Source organism: Macaca fascicularis, chromosome 14 (genome assembly GCF_037993035.2).
Source record: "Macaca fascicularis isolate 582-1 chromosome 14, T2T-MFA8v1.1".
NCBI classification, from domain to species: Eukaryota; Metazoa; Chordata; class Mammalia; order Primates; family Cercopithecidae; genus Macaca; species Macaca fascicularis.
In genome coordinates this window covers 45,874,615-45,896,964 of record NC_088388.1, presented here as the reverse complement: position 1 = coordinate 45,896,964, position 22,350 = coordinate 45,874,615, and the positions used below count along the sequence as shown (strand labels likewise).

The window sequence follows — 22,350 nt, the reverse complement described above, 5'->3', positions numbered from 1 at the left end:
CTGTACTCCAGCCTGGGAGACAGAGTCAGACTCTGTCTCAAAAAATAAAAATAAAAATAAAAAATAAAAAAGATTGCATTATATTGATGACATTACCAAAGTCTAGAGTGAGGCTTCTTGAATTGGGGCCAAACAGTAGCATTCCCCTTACAATGAATCCACTGGAAATGCCTCAGATGCTAAACGACTGATTTTCTTTAATCATTAGTCTCCACATTGGCATTTCCTTCTAAGAAATACAGTTTGCTCTGTTTCTTCTGGAGCTGCTAAACTGATGCCATCTGCCTCTGGATCCATCAGGCTGCCTGGCATATCCATCTGCATTTATAGTTTGGTTGCTAAGGCTCCATTCTAGCACTTTCAGTGCAGTTGTTTTGCAGAATTTTTCTTGGGTTTTTTAGTGCTATCTTGCTTCATTTGAGGGCTAATTGCAGTATAAACTTAGCAGTGTTATTATCCCCTTTGGTTTAACATGGTACAATTATTATCAGTTTTTGTTATTACAACTAATGACTGGGTTCTTTACTTGAATTGATCTGTCAAAATGTTCCCTTTTGGATTTCAGCCTGTTTGATGTGGAATGATGTGGAGTTATAAGCAAACAAATGACGCACTCCTTGAAATTCTGTCAGGGGTAATAAAGTGAATCAAAATGAATTCACTGTTTAGCTGTCTAAGCTTTCCTTCCCCTTTTATCTTGTCAAGCCTTTGACAGCAGCTTCTCTCCCTCACACAGCAGTTCTGGAGCACTGAGTTTCTGATTAGAAGGGATGGGCAGAGGGTTACCTCTGCGAGATGGAGTGATTGGAGCAAGAGGATGGCTGGATTCCTTCTTGGGTACTAGTGTCAAAGGATCCTAGAGCCTTTCTCTTGGAATGACTCGATGATTTAGGATTGGAATTGGGGATGGGGATGGTGGTTTTGTTATTTCCTGCTGTTCTTTGCTGGTTCTTTGTCCTACCAGTTTCTACTGAAACTTCGCAGCTATCCACCTGGGGGCAAACCAGGATGAAGAATCAATGGGCTCCTGGGGAAAAAGCAACAGCAGCCCTCAATTTTCCATCATTTTAGGGAATGAAAGGCTTTGGAGAAAACAGTTCTGGATAGCTGAGGCTTAGACAGGAAGCCTACATGCTTTACGCCCTTACTCAAAATCTTGAGCCCTTACTCAAAACACACATTGCTCCATTTTTGCTGAATTGCTGGACGTGATGAAATCTATCTTTGATGACTAAAGAAATTATAAGTTTATTTTTCAAGGGTACCCCTTGGAAGAATGATTTTCCTTGCATGAGCTACTGAAACAGCAAGTGAAGGAGATGGGGCTGAATTTATGTCTGTGATTAGCATGGCCCATGAACACTGATTTAAAAAATAAATCTAGGTGTTTTCTTATGATTCACTTCAAAAAGTTGAGAGCTGGGGACAGGGAGGGAAGGGAGGGGAAACTCCAGATAATTAATGATCCTTGTTAAATGGTTTCTGATTAATGAGCCTGAGCTATGGAGTGATTTATTTTCCCTGCTCCCTGCTCTTTTTAATCAATAAAGAGATTCTGGTTGGAGGATTTGCTGAGAGCCCACATTATGTAAGTCTCAAGTGTAATCAGTTTCCCAAGATTTGCCCTTTTTCTCCATGTTCAGCTCTACCTGCCAACCACTTACTAGCCTCCTGCCGTGGGCCAGCCCCTGTGAGGCACTACCAGGAGTGCAGAGATGGGCAAGTGGGAGTGGAAAGGTGGTGCCAGCATACACGTTATCTACATCTGCTATATCACAGGCAGCTGAGGTTTGGGTGAGGAAATTAAGAGGGACTTGATGGGGGATGGGCATTAGAATTGAGCTGGACTAGACGGCCTCAAGCAGCAGAGGTACCTGGGCCGAGGGGATAGGCTGAGTTCAGAGAGAGGGAAGTGTGGGGCGTGTCTGGTTTTCCTGAGGGTTATTGTATTATTACTACTGAGCATGTGGTATGCGTAGATGTATCATCTCATTTGGTCCTTATAGACTGGCAGACTTTCTGTGAAGAGCTGGAAGTCAGTAGTTGAGGTTTTGTGGGCCACAGGTCTCTCGGTCACAACTGCTTAGCTTTGCTTTGTAGCACGAAAGCAACCAGAGACCACAAATGGATGAGTCTGTGTCCTGATACCTGTCCCGAGATTGTTGACCACCTATTTGTTTACATACATAGGTGGTCAGCTAGAATTGGCCTGGGTTGCAGTTTGCCAGCCCCTGCCTTTTAATATGCTTGATGTAATCCCTGTTTTATGGAGGATAAAACCTAAGAACAGAAAGATTAGTAGAAACTAACATTGCCTGGGGCCAAGGGCCCGCTTGACTAGGTCAGATACCAAAGGCTCCATTCTTCTACACACGCTGCCTCCCCTTCAAAGGTTGGAGGACATTCTGGGGTAGAACAGACGGATGATGAGTCTGCCTTGACTCAAGAGTGAAGAGTGTCCCTTTAATTCAGTGGGAAGTGGGGAGCCACTGATGATTTTTTGAACAGACAATTAGAGCTGTGCCCTATGAAAGTTCATTTGGCATTGGTGTGTAGGTAAATTAAAGTTGAGAGAAGAGCTCTTGTTTCAGAATGATAAGTTTACTTTGGCAGAGCTGTTTCCAACCACTCTATCCTGTAGAGGTTCTTGTGAGTGTACCTGATACTTGTGTGGCCTCACCATGGCTCTGCAATCGCAGTGTGTGTGTATGTGTACTTGTTAAAATAAGTTTAACCTCGGCTTCTTGCTGGGTTATGCAAACTCACAAAGAAGCCGAGTTGTAGAGACAGTACGTCTACTTTAAAGAACCTTAATCATCTAAGAAGGGATGAGCTGAGGCACCGGCATCTCATCCCATTCAGCTGTGCCCTTGTTGATGTTCACGTCTCACTCAGCTGATGTTTTAGATGCACATGACTTTAAACTTCATGGTGCCTCCCACGTAGCTGAGGAAATCCCTCTGGGGTTTGAGAGAGCAGTGTGGTGCATCCCCTAGTTAAGGAAGGAAGACTTGCTTTATATACCAGCCTGGCCAGTTTCTGACTTGTTTTTCTTTTACACTCTGCCATACTTTGTGATTCCAGGTAGGGGATGTTCCAGACTCTTGAAATTTGGCTGTGAGAAGGGGAAGAAATCTTTGAGTCATTTGTATCCTGGAGATTCAGGGTGGAGGCTGTGACTGATTTTGTTATGGCCCATTTCATGAAGCTGTTAATAAAAATTTTTATTATTAACTCTTATTTACTGAACACTTAGAATGTGCCGGATTCTGTGACCTTTGTATATATGAGCCCATTTCATCTTCATAATACCAGTGATGTAGGTATTATTATCTTGCAAATGACAACACTTAGGCCAGAGGGCTCAGAGGGAATTGGTAGCATAGAAACTAAGATTAAAGCAACTCTGTCAATTCCAGACCATGCCTCTTTATTGCCCTTCTCCCCAGTTGCCTTCACTTCCTGAGCCCCCATGTGGGTCAGGCCAGGCACTTCCATACAGTGCCACTCTGAGTCTTCACATCAACCTTCTGAAGCAGGCCTTATTGTACTCATTTTACAGGTGAGTAAACTGAAACCCAGAAAAGTAGAGTCACTTATCCAAAGGCATTCAGATAGCAAGGAAATTATCTAGGTTTGGGTTTTGATTACTTTTAAAATCTGGGACCGGGCACAGTGGCTCACACCTGTAATCCTAGCACTTTGGGAGGCTGAGATGAGCAGATCACGAGGCCAGGAGTTAGAGACCAGCCTGGCCAACATGGTGAAACCCCATCTCTACTAAAAATACAAAAATTAGCCAGGCGTGGTGGCATGCACCTGTAATCCCAGTTACTTGGGAGGCTGAGGCAGGAGAATTGCTTGGACCTGGGAGGCAGGGGTTGCCGTGAGCTGAGATCATGCCACTGCACTCCAGCCTGGGTGACAGAATGAGACTCTGTCTTGGGAAGAAATAAATTCTTTCACTGAGAACATAATAGAGACATGAACCTAGAGTCAGTAGGAGGATGCCACGGAAGGGATAAATAACTCGATTAACATTCATATTTGTATTCAGGGAGGCATTGTAGAATGTTGAAAGGATTGTAAAATAGGTTAGCCTGGGCTCAAATTCTGGCTGTGCCACTTGTGACCTTGGACAGGTTATTTACCTTTCTGCTCTTCAGTTTTCTATTCTGAAAAGTGAACACAATAATAACCTCTGCCACATAGAATGAGGATTGAGTGAGTTAACGTGTGTAAAATGTTTATGTCAGTGCCTGGCGTGTAGTAGGCACTGTATGTTAGGTGGATTTATTAAGCTCCTTCTCTGCATAAGGCACTCTTTCAAATGTGCTCTTTTAGATACTTGGCATACGTCATTAAACAAAACAGACCCAAATCCCTACTGTTGTGGAGCCTACAGAACCAGGACTGGAACCCATGTCTGCCTCTTTTCCTTTTAATGTTTATTTTCCTTCCTCTCTCCCTCTTAATAATTTTCTTTAATGATCTTTTAAATTTCAAATTTCAAGTTGGCCATTGTCATTACAAAGGTGATGGTCTACTTCCTGAGCTTTCTTTGTGCTTATAAAATTGAAAATACTCTTGCTTTACTGGGTTGTTGGTCTCTGACAACTGGAGAGTCACAGGGAAGGAGACTAGCATGGATTTAAGGATTGGATCCTTGGACTGTGTTGTGAAATAGAAGTACACCGTGGGTGTGCCTCTGCAGTGGAAGACAGAGCTTCTGGGTGGGTGGGTGGTGGACAGGTGCTACAGCTGTCATCTCTTCATGAACCAGATGATGCAGCTCCACCTCATCCCTTCCTGTTATGAGGCCCTCATGGTCCCCAGGTGGAGTAGCCAGAGATGCTGCCTCCTTAGAAGGTCTCTGCTTAGCAAACCTGACCCCGGCTCCTGTTCCCATTCCAGGAGTGTTGGGGGAGGGGGCCATGACCATTGTGTGAGATTACACTGGGAAAGGCATGTGGAAGAACAGGATGGAGGGTGAAGATAAGACCATATGCTGCTCTGGGAGTCACATGGATCCTCAGAGCAGGCCTACTGGTTGAGGTAGAATGATCACCTTCATTTTGGTGGAGACATCATGGGATTAGTACTTGAGCCTGTTGCTACTAACCAGTTGAGGCAGGACATTCTCTTTTTTCCAGTCATTTGTTCCTATCCCTCTGAAAAAAAAGAGGTGCTGATACCCTAAGGCCTATGTGTTCATGTATACACTCTTCGGCAAACTCACAAATCCATGCATGGAACTTGGCACTCAAAATCAGTGAGAAGGTTTTTTGTTTTGTTTGTTTTTGGCTTTGATGGTTGGGGAGAAAATTTTCAGGCAAGAGTTTTCTTGTGCTTGTTGGCCTGTTTGGAAAGAAAATATTCTTCTGTCCTGACCATTCTGTGACCAGGAAGAGCAGGTCAGATATGTTCCCCAAGGGGGTCTGCTCTCCTGATTCCATGGGTCAGCCAGTCTTTGCCTTCTAAAATGCTGCACACAACAGTGTTGTGTTTAAATATGTTGGAATTTGCTGGGTTTTGTTCACAGAATCCCAACAGTGAAAATGATGCCTGGCTTTTAAATTAAACCGATTAAATTTGAGATTATTGTGAGGCCATAAATAACTTCACTCACACAAGAGTAATTGAAGGGCTCTGTTTTCATACTTGGCTTCTTTTCAAGGGACCCAGGCTCCTGAGAACTCAGAATAGCTCAATAGCCCTCCTTACCCTGAAATGGCCCATTAAGAGATGCCTGTTGGGTGGTAACCTCCCCATACGTTTTCTCAATAAAGAGAAAAAGATGGGAAGGGGTGGGGGAGACTTTGCTTGCATCTAGAGTCGCAGCCTCTCAAAGCTGCAGCCTCTCAAAGCCGTCTGGAGCAGACTGTTTAGTTCTGTGTCCCCTGTCTCATTCAGGCCTCTGCATGTTTTGAAGCTTTCTTTAGTTTTTCCCTGAATCTTGACGGCAGTTCTCTCAATAGGCTAAGGCCCAGCTATGGTTAGCTGAATGCGTGATCAGCACAATGCACTGAATTTTAATGGTGCTGGCTGGCCCTGAAAGCTCGCCAAAGGGACAGTGGCCACTGTGCCGGCCCGAGCAGCTGTCTCAGATTCTGAGAGGGGATCCGACTGGCTTCCTAAAGTTGCCTATTTGCTTTTCTTGCAGATCTACACAGACTGGGCCAATCATTATCTAGCCAAATCTGGCCACAAGCGTCTCATCAAGGATCTCCAGCAAGATGTGACAGATGGCGTCCTCCTGGCCCAGATTATCCAGGTTGTGGGTAAGAGCAGATTTTACCTTGTGGGTAATGAGTTACAGTGGAGCCATCCCAAAAGGCTGGGGTGAGGGGAACAGAACACTGAAATCTCTCAGAAGGCAGCTTTCTGTCTCACGTCTTGACAAATTTATTTGATTCGTGTTTTGACTCAGGTTGTGTGAGTACCAGCATTGATTTTATGCTTTTCCTGTTAAGGTCACATACACAGAAATATCATCTTGATTCTCTTAGAAGAAAGGCTGGCCAAGGCCAGAGGGAAATGCTGGTGGTTTGGGGAAGAGGTGTTCTGCCCCACTTCTTGCCTCCCATTATCTTTCTGGTTCTCTCATTTCCCCCTTTGTATGGTACTTTTGTGGATTACTCTGGAAATATTTCCGAAAAAAAAAGTAACATGGGGCTGGTTTAATCTTGCCAACTCTACTTGGGTCTGACAAATCAAAGGCTAAGACTCCAGAGAGGGTTAGATGGTCCTGGTTAATACTAGGGGACGGGAACTTGAGCAGTGGAATTTTTCATGCCTTGGTCATGTGCTGGGAGGAGAGAGTTCCTCCAGTGAAGGCATGTGGGTGGATACTGGCCACAGCTCTGCCTTGGGCTTTAAGGCAACCACCCCGTGGGCCTGCCTGAGAGCCCACAGCAGATTGAGGAGGCTTGGAGGTCAATTGGACAGCATTAGCCTGATTATTGTCGCTGGTAGCCTTGACTAAGGGAGAAGATGCAAGGAGAGGACAGGGCCCAGCCTCTCTGGCGTGTTGTTGTTGAAAAGTTGCTTACCCTTCAAGTGTGAGAAGTAGTCTTTCATAGTTGGAGCTCTGCTTAAATTGGTGGAATATGTACCTGAAAACACAGAAGGTTGGCCTTAGCTGAAACATTTGGACTACTGCTGCCATTCAAAGAGAAAGGAGTTTGTTTTCCCTGCTGTCTTATTATTTATTTCTTAAGACTACCCACCACTGATTCTCCTCTTCTCCTTTTTCCTCCTCTCTCTGTATTAGTTTTCTGTTGCTGTATAACAAATTATCGCAAACTTAGCCACTTAAAACAACACGTATTTATATCTCACAGCTTTTGTGCATCAGAACTCTGGGCATAACTTAGCTGGGTGCCTCTGCAAGGCTTCAGCCAAGCTGTTGCCCAGGGTTGCATTCTCATCTGGAGGCTTGACTGGGGAAGGGTTTGCTTCTATGTTCACTCAGTTTGTTGGCAGAACTAATTTTCTTGCAATTATAAGACTGTGGGTCCTGGCTTCTTGGTGGCTGTCAGCTGGAGGCCACCATCACCTCCTAGAAGCTGCTCTCAGCTCCTTGCCACATAGGCCTCCCAATATCTGCTTGCTTCCTCAATGCCAGCATGGGAGAAAGCTTCTGAAACAAGTCTGCTAACAAGGTGGAATCTTACCTAACCTAACATAATTGTGGGAATGGCATCTTATCAGCTTTGCCATAGTCTGTTGGTTAGAAGCAAGTCACAGGTCCCTACACTCAAAGGGGATGGGATGATACAAGGGCATGAATACCAAAGTGCAGGCATCATTGGGGGTCTCTGTAAAGTCTGTCTGCCACATTCCTTTTTCCAATTCTTCCTCTTCCTCCTACTCTTCATCATTATTGTCCAAAGCTCTTTAAAAATTTCTCTCATTTTCTCAAAACCCTTTTGAAGTAAGTGGTGTTCTCTCCATTTTACAGATGCAGAAATTGAGGCCCAGTGAGGCTTAGTAGTCCAAAGTCACCTGACTAGTTTCCGTGGGAATTCTAACCCAGCTAGTCTGCTTCTAATGCTTCTGTTCTTTGTTCTACTATATTATATCACTTTTTACTCCAGAGATGCTGAACTTAGTGCAGGGCTTTGTCCTCTTTCACTTTAGTAACCACTTATTGAGCACCAACATGTTCCAGCACTGTACTCCTTGCTAAGAATAAAGAACAAATGTGTGGAAGGCCAAGAACCTCAGAGGAAGGGGTGCCATTTTTTTTTGGTATGGTCTTCATGGAAATACAACTTGCACCTGAACTGGGTTTTGAAGCCCACATCAGCAGAATCACATTATGCATGTGGGCCTACTTTGACTGAGTTTTGCAGCTGTGGAGAGTTTTTCTACCTGAAACCTTCCCAGGTTTTGGCACAGGCAGCAGGAGAGGGAGTATAAAAAGGATCATACTGAGAGGTCTTGCATTCATTCCAGCTCCATTCCTCCTGATTGTGGGATCAGCTCTGCTGCCTGTTTCTCCATCTTTAAAATGCAGATATCCATACTTGTCTTGTCTGATCTTATAGCCATCTTATGAAATTCAAGTTAGGTATCAAATATGACATATATTTGAAATCTATGACATGTTCCTGGATAGCACTTGGCAGCAGCTACCTAGAAAGGTATGTATAGAAGGATGATGAGGTCTCAATATCTGTGTCAGTATATTGTGATAGATTAGTCATGTCTGCCTTGGGCTCAGAAGAGGCAAATGGGAGTATGTATGTTGTGCATTTTCTAAACATAGTGCTATGAAAATGTAAGTTAGCAGTTTTATCGTTGTTCAGGAGGATGCTTCCCTGAATCTATTCAGATGAGATGAACTTCCCTAGATAGTGGCGTCTTTAGGCCTAGGGTACTGGTTTGCAGTTCCAGAGACCCAAGTTAGCACCACTTGTTCAGGCCACAACTGAGGCCACTAAATTGCTTCCCTAAACCCTCAAGCACAGGATCGCTCTGTCCAGAGACTCCTCAAGTAAGGCTGGATATCAGCATGTGACTCTCTCGCCAGACTGGTTGTGCTGGGGCTTGGAAACTCTGCTCTATATGTAGAGAACAGACTAAAAGGAGGATTGAGAAGACAGCAATCATAGGCATCTCCTGTGTGACTTCTTTCCTCAGTTGTCTATCAGCCAGCTCAGAGCATTTACTCTTAGATTGTCTTATGAACGCAGGTCTCTTGGTGAAAGAGGGGGAGAAGCATCTTCTAACTCGGATGTTGAACTACTGGCCATTTGAACACTTTGCCTTTCAAGTCCATGCTTTCCCCCATACATACCCATTAAAAGAAAATGTAAAAAGATATATTTGTATGTGTACACATATTTAATATACATATATGTATATGTAGAGAGAGAGATCCATATCTATGTATCTACAAAAAATTTTCCCAGAATTGGAATCTTGGTGATTTTCATCTTATGCTGGACAGAATTCTAGTGGCTGCACTTGTTCTTTGACTGGCAAGCTCCTACTCATTCTTTCTTTCTTTCTTTTTTTTTTTTTTGAGACAGAGTCTCGCTCAGCCGCCCAGGCTGGAGTGCAGTGGCGTGATCTCGGCTCACTGCAAGCTCTGCCTCTTTGGTTCACACCGTTCTCCTGCCTCAGCCTCCCGAGTAGCTGGGACTACAGGTGCCCGCCACCATGCCCGGCTAATTTTTTTGTATTTTTAGTAGAGACGGGGTTTCACCATGTTAACCAGGATGGTCTCGATCTCCTGACATCATGATCCACCCGTCTCGGCCTCCCAGAGTGCTGGGATTGCAGGCGTGAGCCACCACGCCTGGCCTCCCCTTCTCAGCATTTAGTACTCCCCTAAACATTCCTCTGAATTCTATATCACACTGTTCTACTTTCTAGGGATCTGCCACAGCTCTCAACTGTCAGGTTTGGAAGGGGCCTTTAAAAGCCCCAATCTGATGAATGAATTGCTTCTGTAAAAAGTAGTCAACAACCTCTATTAATTACTTCCTGTGATGGGCAGCTTACTACTTTTTCAGGCACTAGTTCTAATGGTGGAGAGTTGGAATCCTTCAAAAGCTCTTGTCTGAGATTCAGGCTGCTATAACAAAATACTAGACTGAGTGGCATATAAACAAAAGACATTTATTTCTTATGATTCTGGAGGCTGGAAGTCAAAGGTCAAGGTGCTGGCAGATTCTGTGTCTTGGGAGGGCCCACTTCCTCATTCGCAGACAGCCATCTTTTCACATGGAAGGAAGGCATGATCAAGCTCTCTTGGGCCTGTTTTATAAGGGAACTAATCCTGTTCATGAGATCTTTACCCTCATGACCTAATTATTTCCCAAAGGCCCCATCTCCAAACACCATTACGTTAGGGATTAAACCTGAATAGAGAATTTTGGGAGGACACAAACATTCAGACCACAGCAGCTCTTCTTTTATTAAGTCCTCCCCTTGGTAGTGTCTCTTCCCTGTAGGGCTACAAAGAACAATCCAATCTGGGGACAGTGTGAGCATCAAAATCAATTGAGGACAACAGTGGATTATAGCCACTAAATAAAATAGGAATCCACACGCCTATAATAATAAATAGATACATTTAAAAATAGATCTATCAATGGAGGAGAAGAGAGGGCTGGACTCTACAGGAGAACGCTGACTGATAAAGGTAGAGGGAGTTGCAACCATCTGGTAGATGGGAGTTAAGGCAAGAATCATCAACAGATGCTGAAATCTAGAAGGGAAAATTTGAGGAGGAGCAGGATTTTTGCATAGTCTCGAAATATCTCTCTATTGATTGCTTATTAGCTGCAAGGGGAAACAAAGTAAGTACTAATTGGAGTATCCAGGTCACATCATGACTAGGTGATGAAAATTACATCACTGGTGAGAGACAGATGGACGTCATGTGCTTCCTGAGGTCATACCCTGAGAAGAACACAGCATCACTTACGTCGTATTCCAGTCAGGGATGGAAAACCTGAAACTAATCATGAGGAATCTCAGACAAACCCAAATTGTGGAACATTCTATTAAAAAAAAAAAAACTGGGCCATATTGTTCAAAAATGTGAATGCTGTGGAAGACAAAGGCTGAGAAACTGTTCCAGGATGAAGGAGACTAAAGAGATGTGACAACTAAAAGCACTATATAATCCTGAACTGCATCCTGTGCAGGGCAATAACATGGTCTAAAGGACATTTTTTAGTCAATTGGCAAAACTGGAATGTTGGAATTAAATCAATGTTAAATTGTCAGAATTTATAGCTGTACCATGGAAGACAATATCCTAGTTCTTTGGAAATAAACACTAAGCATAAGAAGCAAAGTGCATGATCCACGTGGCTTACTCTGAAATGACTCAGAAGAAAGATATGTGTGCCTTACAGATAAAGAGGGGGAGGGTAGGAGAGGGAGAAAGGAAAGGAGAATGGATGAGGTATATGAGAATTCTCTATACTATTCCTGTAACTTTTCTGTAAGTTTGAAGTTATATCAAAATGAAAAGTTAAAAAGAAAACATATCTAAATCAAAGCCCATCAAAATTTGCAGGCAGCAAGATTGTGCCTTTTAAGGGACAGCCCCTTTCTAGGCCCGGGAGGAGTGTAGTGATGATGGCATGGTTAAGGACCCACTCCATCATGGGTCGGGTGCTAAGACCCGATCTAGGACGGAGTGGGGATGGTGGGAAGGTGGCAATCACAGAAAGGTTCCTCAAGGAGCTTGCCTATAAGCCAAGACTTCAGACTTTATTAAGAGTGAGACAGGCAAAGCAGTCAGGGAGGGCATTCCCAGCAGAGAAAATAGTGTGTAGAGAGGAGAGCCAGAGGGCCAGCAAGGCAAAGTCGGGCAGGGCCACCAGGTATAAGGCAACAAATTCTGGGCTTTAGCCTAAGAACAAGGGCTGGTGGTTGAAGAGTTGATTTTTCAGGCTGGGAAGGGACATCCGATGCGTAACTTCAAGGAAAATCTTAAATGTTTTTTGTTTTGTTTTATTTTGAGACAGTCTCACTCTGTCACCCAGGCTGGAGTGCAGTGTTATGATCTCGGCTCACTGAGGCCTCCGCCTCCTGGGTTCAAGCAATTCTCCCACCTCAGCCTCCCAAGTAGTTGGGATTACAGGCATGCACCACCATGCCGGCTACTTTTTGTGTTTTTAGTAGAGATAGGGTTTTGCCATATTGGCTAGGCTGGTCTGGAACTCCTGGTCTCAAGTGATCTGCCTGCCTCGGCCTCCCAAAGTGCTGGGATTATAGGTGTGAGCCACAAGCCTGGCCTTAAATGCTTTTTACATGCCCTGTTCTTAAGTCTTCATCTATCCCAGACACCCTTGGAGCTGGGCCTCCTAGATAGTGGGATTGTTTGGGACTTTTCCGCCATCATCTTCCATAAGGCAGAAAGTGGGCCTTTTGCTACTGCTCTTTAGGAGCCTTCCTTTGGTGGCTAAGGTTGGATCTGTGTGTTCAGCCTCTTGTTAGTGTGATTATCTTCTTGAGTCATGAGCTTCCCCAAGTTGACAATTGCCTGCCAGCCCATCACAGTGGCATCTCTGTGAATTATTAAGAAGGTTTATGAGGCCAGGATAAACAGCATGAATCAAGAGAGAGACAGGCCTCCCTCCTTTGCTTACGTTGCTGTCACTCAGGGAGGATGCCAGAAGAGTTTGGAGCAAGGGAAGCAGGGAGTGAGAAAGAAGGGGTAGGAGAAAAATGGATAAGAGTTGAGAGAGGAAGGAAAAGATGAACAAAGGAGGATTGGAGAAAAGGGGAGCAAAGGGAGAGAGAGAATTTCTTCTTAGAAGTGGGAAGACCTGATAGCAGCTTCTTTTCCACCACCATTTGGGCTGCCTCTGCATACAACCAGGAAATTCAGACAACATGTAGGACTATCCCTTCTTTCTGTTGATATTCTACTACCATTATGTGACCCTGGGTAAGTCATTTGCCTTTCTGGGGAGCCAGTTTTTGTCTCTTCCCATTGGCAGGATTGTTAACTGCCAGGGATGGTAAGTGCATTGATGCACAAGCTATACTGAAATGCTCTGAATCCTTTAATGAAGTCTTTTGAAAAGTAATAAGCTTGATGCCACTGTTCTTATTTTAAAAGTGCACTGATGCTTTCCAGTCACTAACTTGTCACCTTGCATGCAGGCGGGTTACTGCATTAGTGGGGCAAAGAAAGTCTTGAATACGCTGGGATAAATAAATTACTATTGGCACTTAAAGATGCCAGTTTTAATCACAGATGAGGACTTTGGGGATAAGTGCCTTTGTTTCTTTGATTATCTGCTTTTGGGATGCTGCCAAGGACCCCTTGCCCTGAGTTAATAAATTCAGCTTCGAAGACCAAGCTCTTCCTTCTTACCAGCAGAATCAGAGCTGCTATTAGCACTCTAATTATTTATGACAACCATAGGAATTCCTGGGAATTTAAGTAAAGGAGAAGTGTTTCAAGTATATGAAACTGGAAACTAGGAGGCCCAAAACTCGTTTTGTAGTTTTATTAATTATTTATTTTGAGATTGGATTAGTCATTTGATTCATCTCTTCCCATATACTCTTTACAGTGGTTGTAATTAGGCTCTACCCCATCAGTTTATTTTGACTTTTGTAAAATGGAAGTATTATGCTTGTAAGAGCCATGATATTTAAATTCAAAGAGCACCTGACTGGGTTTAGGTGATAGACCATGAAAAGGAATTAGAAGAGAAATTAGACCAAGCCCTTTGGTTTCATTATTCAGGTGGCATATAAAGAATCTTTAAAATGTCCCAAATGACTTCTTAGGATCACAATTATCCATTCTTTACTGTAATGAGCACTAATGGCCTAATGCTGAAGTAAGTATTGATCAGAATCCAATGACTTATGACTTTGGCCATCACGAGTATCCAGTTGGAAGACACCTTGATTGGCCTTGATTCTCAAAAGCCACATATTTATTCTTTCCAGTGCTGAGTGTCAAAATCCAAGGTCAGAGCTCATGCCTGCCATAATTTCCCATGTATGAAAGAGTGCCATTTGTCAAGTGTTTGGTTTTTTTGGTCTTTAGTATGTACATCTGTATTACAAGTGGAAGGATAGCTGCCTGAAAATAGGCAGCTATTCTTGATTCATCTCAATGCTCAAGAATCAAGATTTCTTGATTCATTGAGATATTCAAAGACTTATTTCTTAGTTCCATTCAACAAGTATTTATTGTGTGGCTCCTGTGTGCCAGACACTGTGCTAAGCTCTGAGGTGATGGTAGGAAACGAAGCACATAAGAATCTCTGTTCTTATGAAGTTTACATGCTAGTGATATATTCTGGCTCATTATATCTTCTAATAAACAGAAGAACAAACACCCATAAGTGATTCCATTCAGTGGTCGCCTTGTTTGTGGTTTTCATGGCACCTCTTTTGGGAGCAAGGCTTTCTACAATGCCTATCCTAGTGTTCTTATATTAAGAGGAGTTGAGAAAATGCAATTAGATCTCTGAAGATTGGGATTTTCCCAGGTGGGTCATAAACCTTAACATCTATTACTTCTGGCAAGTTCTAAAAAAAGGTGTAGATTAGACTGAATATACACTAGCCAGTCTGTTTTATGGTGATCAGATTTTTAAACAATTTTCTGCCACTCGCTTGCTTCTTAATTTTCACTTTTCTCTCAAGATAGAAATAGTAGAGAAAAAATAAATTCAATTTGAGATAATGGTTCAGATTTCTAAAATGTTGGAGGCTTGGGACACTGTTATTCTATTATCTTTTTTAGACAGTTTCCAGTGGCTTTTCTCTTCATGGAAGTTTTAGGTATCATATTTATTAAAATATGACATGATTTTATTTGGGGAATTCAATTTTGTGAGCAGTTATTAAGCTCTAAGGATACAGATGTGAAACATAAACTATACACGTCTGCCAGGGTCTCACAGCATAGTTGGGGGAAACAAGAAAAGGAGGAGTTATGTACTGGATGATTAAGAACAAAACAGAGACAGGTACAGGGTGCTGTGAGAACAGAGGCCTGAGTATAATACATATTACTGGGTTAATGATTCTACCATTTAGAAAATACTTACTACGTGTTGGGCACCATGCTGAGCATTTTACTGACATCATCTAATTCTCATTGCTTCTCTGGTGAAGCAGGTAGTAGTAACTGTGTTTTACAGATGAGGCAACTGTGACCCAAAGAGGTTGAGTGACATGCCTGATGTCACACGCTAAAAAACTCTGCAGCTGGAATTCACGCTAACATATCTTTGCCTCCAAAGCCAGTGCTCTAACCACTATGCTTACTGACCTTCTTGTGCTGCTGTATTCTCAAACACAGTCTCTCCATAGATATCTTGGACTGTGTCGTGCCAGGGACTCCTCCATACTTATGATGAACTGCATTCACCCTGGGAAGCTGGGCCAATCCTCCTTTGTATTAGTACTTGATTTCCTGTGAATGCCATGCAGCCTTTTTTTATCACTTCTCTGAGTAGCTGGGTGATACGACTTCACACATGTGTGTCCCTTGATGTAATTTGGACTTACTGTGTGGCATTAGTCAAGTCACATAGTGAGAAAGTGATAAAGTCTCACTTTCTCATTTTCCCCATTTGCCACTGCTGTGGGAATAGTTATTAGGACAAACAAAAGCAATATTAGTCTGGCCAAAGATGGAGTGAGATGCTTTCATTTGTGGCTTTTGTCCCTGGGAGCTGAGTTGTAGCTGGACTGATCCACTCTGAACTATTCTGTCTTTTGTGACAGTTGTGTTTGCCTTTCCAAGAGCCTAAAGTACAATCACAGCTCACTCTCTTTCCCAGTCTCCAAGCATTTCCACGATGCTCCATCACTCCAAGATTGTCATCGATGCAGTTGTCTCTGTTTTAGATGACGACCTTGCCCCAGCTGTCCCTGGAGGACGGCAGCTCGATGAGTAAGTCCTGAAGCTTGCTAGATGTGTCTCAGTATTTCACATGCCTGCACTGATTGGACAAACCCTGGTATGGGCCTTAGGACTTGGTTGCCTCAAGTGTCCTGAACATCACTACTGAAAGTGTCTCTCTGGTGATTTATTTTTCTGACTTGTGTTTCCTTTTTCAGCAAATGAAAAGATTGAAGACATCAATGGCTGTCCGAAGAACAGATCCCAAATGGTAAGTGGTGCATAGGTAGCAAATGTTTGAGTTCTGTCAGTAAGCCCTGCCTCTAAATGATATTGGCCATCTTGAAAACATTCAAACCAGATGCTTTACTCCAGGGGATTATATTAATAAACTCACAGCTATTTCCAAATAGCCGTGTTCTGCTTTTCTGACATTTGTTGGCATTTATTGAAAAATGGCTGTGATTTTTATGTAGATTGTGAGACAGTTAAAGTGAAATATTGTCCTTGCTCTTAGACACAAATTATGCAGAACTGGTACAAACATATACATGTTTAGTACTTGAAATGTTATGACTCGTTCTGCTTCCTCAAAGACCCACATCAATATGTGTTTGTGTGTGGAGCTGAGGCATGGATGAGGTGATGGTATCTTACTAATCAGAAACTGGAGCATGTGGTCAGATTGCCTTTAAAGGTTAGAATGATGTGAAATCAGAACTGTGACAGGAAATGTGAAATGTGCAGTCACATCTGAAGCTTTTCAACATAACCTTTGCAAGTGATATTCTCTCTGGCATGATGCATTTAAGCTCTGATATTATAGCTTTATACATAACCCCCAAAACTAATCTTTTAAAAATCTGTTCTTTTTCTTATTGCATGTCCTGCACATAATCTTTGAATTAAAATTTATGGTTATTGTTGAGTTCAGAAAACATCAACTTAGTTTTTCACTTCAAAACACATTTCAAGCATGAATATTTACAAAAAAAATGTATGTTTTCAGTGTCTGTTAAGATAACACTAATAACCTATTTAAAACATGAAGGTGGCAACTTAAGGACAACTATTTTTTGCTGGACATTCGCTTCCAGAAATCTAAAAAAAAAAAAAAAGGCATAATTTGCTTCTCTAACCCCATCCTACCTCCTTTGAGTAGGCACAGTTTGATAGGTCTCATATCAGAATAAACCAAAATGATTGGCATTCCTTGGGTTTACTGTTTAGTTTTCTGAATTGTTATCCCAATGACTTGGGCAAATAGGCAGCCTTTTCAGCTGGCTTTGTTTTTTGTGCACAAAAACATTTTTTTAATAAAGATGTCAGTGTATGTATGGAAGGGGAGTCATTTTCCAGTTTATATTCTGAAAAAGTTTTTGTTGTTGTTGTTCCACTGAAGGTTTTCTTTCTTTTTGATCCAAAGACCAACCACTCCTTACATAGGAAAGTCCCCAGGCTGACATCTCATGGCTACTTTGACTTTTGGAAAAACTGGGCTGCTATTTTTGCTGCAGCTACTGCAGCTGTCTAGGGTATTAATAATTGAGAAAATTTGGATGATAGAAGACTTAATTTTAGTGCAGGCATGCTACACATGTAGTCCTATCTTCATATGAAACAGATGCATTATTTCCCTCCAGGATAGGTACTGATGCAATTGCCCCAGCCCATTATAATGTGCATGTAGAACGGGTGTGTGGAAATCGTCAACCTTTTATTCTATTTGGTGCACCTGTATTCTAAGCACCTTCTTTTTTTTTTTTTTTTTTTTGAGACGGAGTCTCGCTCTGTCGCCCAGGCTGGAGTGCAGTGGCGCGATCTCGGCTCACTGCAAGCTCCGCCTCCTGGGTTTACGCCATTCTCCTGCCTCAGCCTCCTGAGTAGCTGGGACTACAGGCGCCCGCCACCGCGCCCGGCTAATTTTTTGTATTTTTAGTAGAGACGGGGTTTCACCGTGGTCTCGATCTCCTGACCTTGTGATCCGCCCGCCTCGGCCTCCCAAAGTGCTGGGTCTAAGCACCTTCTGTTGGAGGTTTTGCTTGTTGTTAGAGTCTACTTCCAAGCTTATACAGAGTAGCCCTAATCTGAAATATTTGGGACCAGAAATGTTTTGGATTTTGGAATATTTGCATTGTATTTACAGCATCCCAAATCCGAAAATCCAAAGTGTTTCACTGAGCACTTTCCTTGAGCCTCATGTCATGCTCAAAAAGCTTCGGGTTTTGGAGTATTTCAGATTTTAGAGTTTTAGATTTGAGATGCTCAACATGTAATATTGTCACTTCAGATTCCTCTTTGCAAATTTATATGCAAATAAGTTACTTATAAATACTACCATAGCACCAATGCAGTGTTGCAGTTTCTCCATAACTCTTTCAGCCATGCCAGTGCTATATTGTTTTGTTTTTGTTTTTGTGTGTGTGAACTGTGTGTGTGTGTGTTTTTTTTTTTTTAGAATACAAGAATATAAAATCCTATAATTGTCTGTGATAATTAGTTCCAGCTTAGGGGTGGGGAGGCAGACACAGTCTTGTGGTAAGCCTAGCAGAGAATAGTTCAGCGTACAGGATGTGAGTCCAGGAAAATGTAAGAACCTCTGCCACAGTTATTCTATTCTGTAGGAAATAAGTAGGATGATGGTAAGGACAATAGGATCATTGTTCTTGCCCCTACATCATGAAACAATGACAAGTTCATAAAGCAGAACTCACTAGATCACACAGGAAGTTCTTTTGATAGACAGGCATGGGTGATTTTCTGGCTAATAGGACACCTGTGTGCACACAAGCATATTTTGCTCAAGTATAATTTGAGAATATGGTATAGGGTGTGAGCCACCATTTCTAGATTCCTAGGTGGTTAACCTTCTAATTAGACTTTATATGGGTGGCCAATAATAAACATTGGTTGTTTGCTAAATATTGCCTGTTTGGAGGATACCAAAGGAGGAGATATGTGGAAAGCATGGCAGAAGGAAGATGACACACAATGAGATGAGAACTTGGGAAGTGTATCCTGTTAGGAGGGTAACGGGCTCTGCCAGAAAAAAAGAAAGTCAGCATAGAGTTAATGTGGTCACTCCCTAAGAAAACAGATAGAGCACCTTTAGGGTCCTTTAATAATGGAGACAAAAGCAGTTTTTTTTTTTCAGAGCAGGAATGGAGTGGGTGCTATTTCAGTTTTCAGTGGGTCAGTTCGTATCCTCAGCTAAAGGGTAGGTTAGGAGCATGAGCTTTGTAGGAGGAGCAAGCCCTGGAAGAGGGCACCTTTTTCTCCCTCCCTTCACTCTTCCTAACCCACTAGGCTGTCCAGCTGCTCTGTTCTCTGCCCTAACTCCTGCGGTCTTCCCAGAGGATAGGGAAGTGAAAGCAGACATTTGTGGAATATGGCTTAGAGGATTCCAGGGGCAGCAGTGCGTAATCATAATGGGCTTGGCATTGTGTACTTTTAGACTGTCAATCTGCAAGCAGTCACAGAGTGCCTGCTAATGCCAGGTGCTGGGCTAGGCCAAGCTGAATACACAGGTGACCAAGATGTGATCCCTGCCCTCAAAGAACTCAGATGAGTGGGCAAGAGACCAGAGAACAATTAGAACAATAGACTACTGCAGCTGCGCCCACAGACATCTGTGCATGGCACAGTGGGGACCTATTCTACCCCCAGGACAAGGAAGGTTCCAACATAGCTTCTAAAGGGTTAGTCTTGAAAGGTCAGAGAGTTCACCACAAGAGACGATGGGTGGAAGAGGATTTCAAGCGGAGACAGCCAGGCATGGAACCCGTTTCTGGAGAATGGGTTTACCTGAGGATATCATGGATCCCACAGAGGAAGGTTTTACAAACAATCATTCATTGATGGTACCAAATTGCCACAAACTGTGTCTGGTGAGGCTCTTCTAGCCCCTCGGCAACATCAACTCCTCGTCCTGCTGTGCCTAGGGTGAAAGGAGGGGCATGGAAGAGCCCAGAGTACAACAGACTCATAGGCACAGAGGTCTTTTCAGACCTGGGATAAGCCTTCTGTATGCTTTATCACACAGATTCCTACATCTGGGGGAGAAACCTCAGAACAGAGTTTTCTAAAGCAAAAAATTCAAGGTCATCAATTCCTGTGGACAGAAGTTCAGCCATGAAATTTGGGAAACGGAAACACAACCCAGTTGGAAGCAGCTGTTAATATTTTTATAGCAGCACTAATGTGCATCTACACAGTTCTTTAAGGCTTATGAGCCCATGACACATTCAGTCCTCCTGACTGCTGTGGGCTGGTGTAACACTCACACCTTTTGGGTGAGAAACTGAGATGCTGTTTCCGGGACGCAAGCCTGATGCTTTTCCATCAGCATTTGTAACCCTCAGTGCCGCCCTCCTCTTGGCCTTCATCAAATGGCACCAGGACTGTAACCTAAAGGCAGAGAGGCACAGCAGTGGCTTCCCTTTCCTGGAGCAAGCCCAGCCTTGGCTTGTTTTTAAGGAGCCCTTTGCCCTGTTTCAGTCTGACCCAGATGCTTTTGGGGCCAAATTCTTGGAGATGGAGCTTTAGAAACAACACTCCCACCCCCATTCCCTCTCCCCCACCAAATTCATCCCCTTGGCCCTTAAGTAAGTGTGTGTGTGTGCGTCAGAGCTGGTTAAAATGTTTTGTCTATTTAACATTGCCATGGCAACCAAGGGGCATCTCTTTGGCTTTCAAGTGGTGTGTTCAGCAGAGTTATGTGTTAGTGTGGAAGGAAAAACATTGCTTGGAGGTTAGCCAGCGGGTGCTGGGGCGGACCTGCTTCCCAATTTGAACTCACTATACTCAAGACATTGGGGGCATTGGCTCACTTTGGAGCCTGGGAATAACCAGTGGCAGGGGGTGGTTTTCTTTTTTCGTCATAATTATTTTAAGCAGCTTGCCTTTCTGTTGTTGATGAGGAGAAGTGCAAAGTTAGGGAGGCTTGCTTGCCTTTTCAGCAAAAAAGCCCCAGGCCTGCTTTCCCCTTTAGCTGATCTTGGGCCTGGGGTCACCTGAGCCTCTGGGCTCTTCAAGGAGTCCTCCTGCCTTCTTCCCTCAGTGCATCTAGACTGAGGGCCAGCCTGAACTTGGGGACCAGCCAGGCCAGGTTTCCAATTCCTTTTCTGCTATTCTGCAGCCTTGAGCTAATTACTTAATTCTTTGAAGCCTCATATTTCCTTTTGTATGAAGTGGGGTTGATAATAATACATACCTCATAAAGTTTTCATGAAGACTAATGAGGCAATGAAAATGATAATAATGGATAATAATAATTAAAGTGATAAAATACAACCAAAGCTTACAGCGTTTGCCTTGTGCTAAGCACCATTCTAAGTGCTTTACAAATACAGCATGTCCCCTTAGTTCATCCTCCCAATAGCCCTTTGATGCTGGTGATCTTATTATCCCTATTCTCCTGGCATATAATCAGCACTCAGTATATGGCAGTTGCTATGACAATGAAGATTTCTTTCAGTGGCCATTCATGTTTTGGGAGACATGGAACCCTTTGGAAATCTGAGAACCCTTCAGAAATCTTCTAGCTCTCTCCTCCCCAGATTGCACTTACCCCAGAATTTTGCATACAACCTGAGCAGATCATGAACCCCAGAGGCCAGCTCATGTATGCCCTGGGGCTCCATAGACCCCAGGTTTGGTGCCCCTGCTGCGTAGGGCACAGCTCTGCTTCTTGCCCTGTCCTTTCAGGGAGTTCTATGGAAAATGCCCACACTGGAGTTCCTAAGACAGTAGGAATCTACACTTAGGCACAGAGAAGGGCCAGGTAGTGATTTTCTAACTTCTATTCCATAAGCAGAACCCCTCATTTTCCCAAATAAAAGCTATGGAACCCCATATATGAGCGATAAAAGCTGCTATAAGTAGGGATAGGTAGCCCAGGACAAGGCCACCTCCTTTGCAGGAGGCCAGCACCTGGGGAGATGCAGTGGGATGGAGCCTAGGAAGGAACTTGGCAGCATCAGGTTTCTGCTCTGCTCCTGGCTCCAGCCCTCCTTTCTCTGGTCCTCCTCAGTCTCTTTTCTGTGAAAAGACACAGTCGGATTAGGTCTCACTTACCTCTGACCTCTGCAAGGCATCACAGCTGAGAGCAAGGGCTGGGAAGGCCAACTGCTTGTAACCCAGGCGTGTCCCTTAGGCTGTAAGGGAACCAGTTCCTATAACAGAGGTAGTAACAGTACCTGCCCCACAGGGTTGTTTTAAGGCTTCCATGGGACAATCTACATGAAGTGCTGGCACGTTGCTGGCCACAGAGTTGCTGGCCTCAGTAGATGTTAGCTCTTTTGATGATTTTTCAAGGGACTTAAGTATTTGTTAAAAAAAAGCAGACATGCCTCGGGAACAGCCAACCCTGCTTTTGGTTGGGGGCTTGTTTAGTGGGGTTTGAATTCATCTGTATACCTACATCTCTCTGAATGATAGCACTGGACTCAAAGGAAACCCCTGAGAGATCTCATGTCACAGAGCAGGGTGGTCAGTCT

General features: G+C 43.4%; 1 protein-coding gene across 14 annotated transcripts in view; it reads left to right on the top strand.

The window, feature by feature from the left end:
* NAV2 (neuron navigator 2) overlaps positions 1-22,350 on the top strand; it is a 767,244-nt gene that overhangs the window by 472,738 nt on the left and 272,156 nt on the right. For all 14 annotated transcript variants that reach the window (XM_015434980.4, XM_065528383.2, XM_074014039.1 and 11 more), the window contains 2 exons: positions 6,164-6,281; positions 16,072-16,124. In XM_015434980.4, the coding sequence (XP_015290466.2) occupies positions 6,164-6,281; positions 16,072-16,124 (171 nt within the window). The remainder of the gene's footprint in view (positions 1-6,163; positions 6,282-16,071; positions 16,125-22,350) is intronic.